Source organism: Tachysurus vachellii, chromosome 6 (genome assembly GCF_030014155.1).
Source record: "Tachysurus vachellii isolate PV-2020 chromosome 6, HZAU_Pvac_v1, whole genome shotgun sequence".
Taxonomy (NCBI): Eukaryota; Metazoa; Chordata; class Actinopteri; order Siluriformes; family Bagridae; genus Tachysurus; species Tachysurus vachellii.
This window is the reverse complement of record NC_083465.1, coordinates 5176567-5182417: the sequence shown is the minus strand read 5'-3', so window position 1 is coordinate 5182417 and position 5851 is coordinate 5176567. Positions and strand designations below refer to the sequence as shown.

At 36.0% G+C, this 5851-nt stretch overlaps 1 protein-coding gene across 1 annotated transcript; it reads left to right on the top strand.

The window, feature by feature from the left end:
• The first annotated feature begins 874 nt into the window (after window positions 1-874).
• rnaset2 (ribonuclease T2) lies at window positions 875-5640 on the top strand. The gene is made up of 10 exons (XM_060871840.1): window positions 875-1110; window positions 2266-2361; window positions 2479-2533; window positions 3073-3122; window positions 3218-3275; window positions 3631-3695; window positions 3785-3898; window positions 4013-4058; window positions 4502-4576; window positions 4664-5640. Exons 2-10 carry the CDS (start codon window positions 2294-2296, stop codon window positions 4880-4882), a joined length of 750 nt encoding a protein of 249 aa, XP_060727823.1. The 5' UTR covers window positions 875-1110; window positions 2266-2293; the 3' UTR covers window positions 4883-5640.
• The last annotated feature ends 211 nt before the right edge of the window (window positions 5641-5851 follow it).

The window sequence follows — 5851 nt, the reverse complement described above, 5'->3', positions numbered from 1 at the left end:
TCAGGATTTCCAGGTTTTCCAGGACGCGTGGGAACCCTGAATATTCTTAAAGCTTGATTCTGCATTGTTTCAATCTTTTTCAGAATAGATTCAGATGCGAATCCAAAAATAATACTTCCATAATCTAAATTTGGTCTGATTAATGAACAGTAAATTCTTTTCAAGGATAAGAGAGAGAGAGAGAGAGAGAGAGAGTGTGTGTGTGTGTCCTTAAATTTGTACCCTAGTGAATCATGACGTCAACAGTGACTGTTTAATGGTTCCTGAACCCTCAGGGGAACTTAGATACAAAAGTTACACTATAAACAGAAACACGCACAAGATCACAAAACAAATGTAAAAAACCGTAAAACTGCAGTTGCACTTGCTTGTGAGTCATTCTTACCCCCGCTAATAGCGACTAACACGGTGGTTATAAATGTGACGATTCAGCATATCACGTGGTCGGCGGTACACTACAATGTTGCCAGATTGGGGTATAACCTGTCATTTAAATTAAAATAATTCAGCTAATTTGTTACTGTTTTATAGACATCCTTACATACACACACACATATATATATATATATATATATATATATATATATATATATATATATATATATATATATATATATATATATATATATATATATATTACCATCTTAGCATATTACTCTAATATATTGTTTAAAAAAGGAATAAAAGACACATTTTTAAGAAATCTTTAATAACCGTATTTCATAATACCTTTTAAATCTCATAGCCTAAATGTATAAAAATTGTATTAATAAAGTTCTGGTATATATAGTAAGAAAATATAAAGTAACCCGGTTTTTAGTCGACCTGGCAGTATGTCTTGATTACATAGTTTATTTCCATCTGGCAACCCAAACGCTGTACACCACTCGACGTAAACATGTTTCGAATCGAAGCTTATCTACAAACATGACCCATTATTGCGTTTGGAGAGGTTAAGTAGTGTTTACTCGCTATTTTTTGGTTGTTTGTTTGTTTGTTTTATGTTTATTGCTCGCTTATTAAAAGCTGTCGAGGAAGCACTTTTACAAACGCGACATTTACCTCAGAACAAAGTCACACCGGTTATCTCGTTATTACACGGAGAAACGGGTAAGTTTGTCTTTGTTCTCACTTCCTTTAGGCGTTTATTTCTATTAATCGTTATTATTTTCACTATTTTTCATTTCGTTTAGTTTTATATGATCACTTGTGTCGTATTGACAGCTAGGCTCCAACAAGAAGCGATTGGTAAAAGAATCGGTTCTTTTTTAACTATCCGTTTTATGGGATTTAAGAGATTCGATCCTTAATCAATAACAGCTAGGTGTTCAGGTTACTACCCCAAAGTTTACTTTCCTGTACTAGCACATTTAAGCCACAATTAACCACTAATTATTTTTTTTTTGTTGCTTCTTGTCATTATGGACCATGTCATGTTTTTTATCTGTTTATAATTACATTTAATGTTGTATCCCAACAATTATTCCTTTTGTTTCTTTATCTCTTCCTTTGGGTTTTAAGAAAAAATATATGATGTTATCGTCTTTGGATTTAAGTCTAACTACAAGTCAAAAAAGCAGGTTTTATTCTTATTGTGTTTACACACATGCACTGTTTTATCACTTGACATGAAGCCATTTGTCATTTCAGTCATGTAACATTTGTTCTTGGACCAAGATCAACTGTAAAAGTCTTCTGTGCCGAATAATGATGGATAAATGAACACACATAGCACGATAAATCATCCTCGGTACAAACCCCAGCTATAAAATGCAGTCAGATATACTGAAGTATACTTAAAACGTACAATTTGGTCAATACAGATGACAAAACTTTAGGTTCTGGTTGACAGTGCAGCTTGCTTGATGTCAAGAACCAACCAGAAAGTTAACAAAGGAATCAAATGAATCATGTGATTCATAATGACTCGTCTATGTTGTCACTATTTGGTTTAAGTCTCTGGGGAAATATTAATATTTGTAAGGCATTATTACATCCACAGCCTGTTTGCTTGTTCGAGAAGCATTTGAAAAGAAAGAAAGAAAAAACACTTCAGAGAGGGGTGATAACTTATTGTTTATTACTTTGTGTGTATTTTCCTACTTTTATCAAAAGAAAAAGAAAAAAAGGAGGAAAAAACGTTCAGTTTGAGGAACCTCAGCAACAAGAGCCTCGTTCTTTTAACTGTAGCTCCTTGTGGAAGCTCCGCAATCATCACTTTAACTCGTTAAAGACTGCGTCCTTGTCTTTGTCTTTGTCTTTCAGACCAGCCTGGGCTAATCGCTGAAGAAGGATGAAGTCACATGTCATCATCCTGTGTCTTGGATTTGTCTTCATGACATCAGTCCATAGCACTCCTAGGTAAGCTTATACCTCATAATCAAGCTTAAAAAGTAGTTTTTTTTTTTTTTTTTTTAAAGACTTCATCAAGTGAATCAATGTTTAGTAAAGTTTTTAATTGGTTTGTGCTTATTTTAGGAAAGAATGGACCAAACTCATCCTGACTCAACACTGGCCAAAAACATTTTGCATCGTAAGAAACTGAATCAGTTCTACATCTGTATGTTTACTCATTCTGTTCTACTGTTTATGATGAAGATGATCATCATTAATATTAGACTCTCACTTCATCTAACTCTCTTATAAATGCCACATACTCTCTCCATCCATATCTCTCTCTCACTCTCACTATTTCTTCCTATCAATCTTCCTCTCACTCATTCTGACTTTCTACTTGTGTTGCTCTATTTCTCATCCATCTATCTCCCATCTGTTTGTCCATCCTACATCAGTTTGTCACGCTCTGTCCGGTATATGTGCCGAGATCCTCTCTTATAACACTGCTCATAATCATTTAATATCACAGCTAGTCTTCTGAGCTTCTGTGTCATTTAATTCAGACCTGTCCTGAGATGCACAGCCTTGTGTATTTCATCCATTATGTGGAAGCTCGTACAAGACAAGTTAGTGTTCCTGCTGTTGTTGGCATTGTAGCTGCTGTAAACAGTCATTCTCGTTAGTTTAGTTTCTTTTCATATATCATGCTGTAATAGAATGCGTCTGTGTTTATAGATGGAAAAATGCACTGCCAATTTTAGTTACTGGACCCTGCATGGATTATGGTACGTTCAGCATCCTGCCATTAAAATGCCCAGATTTTATTTTATTTTTTTAAGATATCCGAACTGTTCAGATGAATAAAATGTCTTGTGCACAGGCCTAACACCGGCGCTGAATGTAACGCATCCTGGCATTTTAATGCAAGCTTGATTGAGGTAAGGATGTGGAAAAGTGTGTGTCAGGGTGAATGTATATATAAATATATTTGTGTGTGTGTATGTGAGGTGAATCACAGAATTTAATTGCATAGTGCATACTTATAGCTTTGGGTGGAAATGTGATATTGGAAATAGAAAATTGATGTATATGATTTGGTGCATAACTAGAGTTATGTAATCTGGGCCGTTGCTGACGGGATCTGTATATCATTATAAATCTGGCACAGAAATTATATTTACAGCACCTGTTCACTGTGGAGGCTTTTCAACTTAGTTGTAGGCCATTTTTGCCGTTTATATACTTGTTCACCTTCATACAGCCCAGCACTGCTTACCTACATTTGCTTTTCAGGACCTGCTACCAGAAATGAAGACATATTGGCCAGATCTTCTTAAACCTCAATCTACAACATTCTGGTACAATCTGTGCCCTTTTATATATATATAAATGAAATTATTTGACTGTTCTGCCTTTACTTTAATGGACTTTCTGTCTGGTCTTTTAGGAAGCATGAATGGACAAAGCATGGGACGTGTGCTGCACAAGAGGAAGCCATGGACTCTCAGCACAAATACTTCAACAAAGCCCTGGAACTTTACCACAAGCTGGACCTTGATGGGTGAGAGAAAGTTTGTAGACTTCAAATACATGGATTTATTAATTAGTTTAAGTGATTGTGTGCATACATGCATATATTGCTTAATTCATCATTTCCTTTTCTTTTTTGCTTTAGTGTTTTAAAGAAGAGCAATATTGTTCCCTCTGAAAACTACTACAAGGTAAATTGCCATGACTTGTGTTAATAAAGTGAATGTTGAAGTGTTATTTATTTTATGATATAGCTGCTTTGACTGTAGAAATTGACTAAGTTTATTAAATTCATTAATGTTTTGTCAGATGAGCTGAAGACTCCATTCATAGCTCAGTGATCTGCTTAGATAAATGACTTGGGTGCATTTTAATTATACAACAGCAGCCTATAATTCAGTTCCTAGAATTCAACGAGTAAGTGCCGTGACCGCAGTACATTTCCCTTCCAGTGTTTTGTTCTTTGTATGAATTTTAATGTGCATACTGCGTAAAAAAAGTCTCGCACATGAGGAACTGCTGACTCGTTGGTCTCGGTAGTCAGATGACCATGTCATGCCATTGTAATGATCAGCTGTGGTTTTTAATCACGCGTGACACCGTATAACACTTACTTTTCTGACCTTTTAATTAGTTCACAGATGTGGAAGGAAGCATCAACAGTGCATTTGGAGTACACACAAAAATTCAGTGCGTTTCCCACGAAAAGGTAGGAATCAGAATGGATTTAATCTGGGATTACTCTGTATTCTTTACTGATCCGTACAGTACTGTATAAATTATTTATTTATTTAAGGAAAGCGAGTTCCAGATCCTGGGCCAGATAGAGATCTGTTTTGACAAGCAGTTTCAGCTTGTCGACTGTGAAAAGAGCACGGAGGAGCTTCAGAGCAGAGACGAAGGCGAGATCATCTTTAACAACAACAACAACACAGGATACATTGTGTGCGACGCCTCCTTGCCGGTCTACTATCCTCCTCTCGGAAGCACGCTGCAGACGCCACGCTTTCTTTAAGTTGTTGAGGTTTGCAGAAGTCGATGTGGTGCAATCAGATATGCTGTAATCTTTATTCACGCTTGTACTGTTTGTGCCTGTTGAATTTGATCCTTTTGAAAGAACAGGTTGTACTTGACATCCTTTTTAAATGTTTTCATATAAGACCGACCTCACAATATACTTGTGACCACTTGTGTCCTCGAGACACAGCCTATTGAGGTAATTCCTGTGCATTCACCTTTAGGCCACTGGAGGGCACCACCTGCACTGTCCATAACTCAAACTAGCAGAAACGTGATTATGATTCTATGTAATCATTATGTAAAAAATTTGATATGTACTCATTTCACTGAGGTACTATGAAGGTGTGGGGCTTTGAATGAGTGGGTCATACTGATTATTTTTCTTTCCAGATTAAGGACTGTATACATGAATGATTTATAGCTGCATCGTTATATCCAATGTTAACAACGACAAACACTTTAAAAACCAGTCCATTGAACGCATATGAAGTGGTTCATTTTATACAAGAACACAATCTTTAAGGGAACATTAACATATCAGCTACAGTGATTTCCTTTATCTGGTAAAGCTGTTGAGCCTTACAGGCAATCATTAAGCTCAGAACGTAAAACCCTTAACCCACTGAAGTTTAATATGATCCGCCTTATTGTGGATAATTGATTGGAATATTATGTTTGTTTGTTTTTTGGATGTTTATGCGCTCAATTTTATCCAGGGTAGTGGACTTTACTTCAAATAAATAAAAAAAGATGAACATGTCGAGTGAGTCATTATTTCTGTTTATCAGGTCGTGTTATTACATTATTTTTGTGTGAAGAGGGTTGTTTAACAGCCGTGCTGAGCAGAGAAACATAATATCAGGGCAGCAGGGGAACAAAAACAGGACTTGTAAGTGGGGAGAGAAAAAAGATTCCTTTCTTTGAAATAAGTAATAAATCATCCTGCTCAAAGTGTCCGATAGAT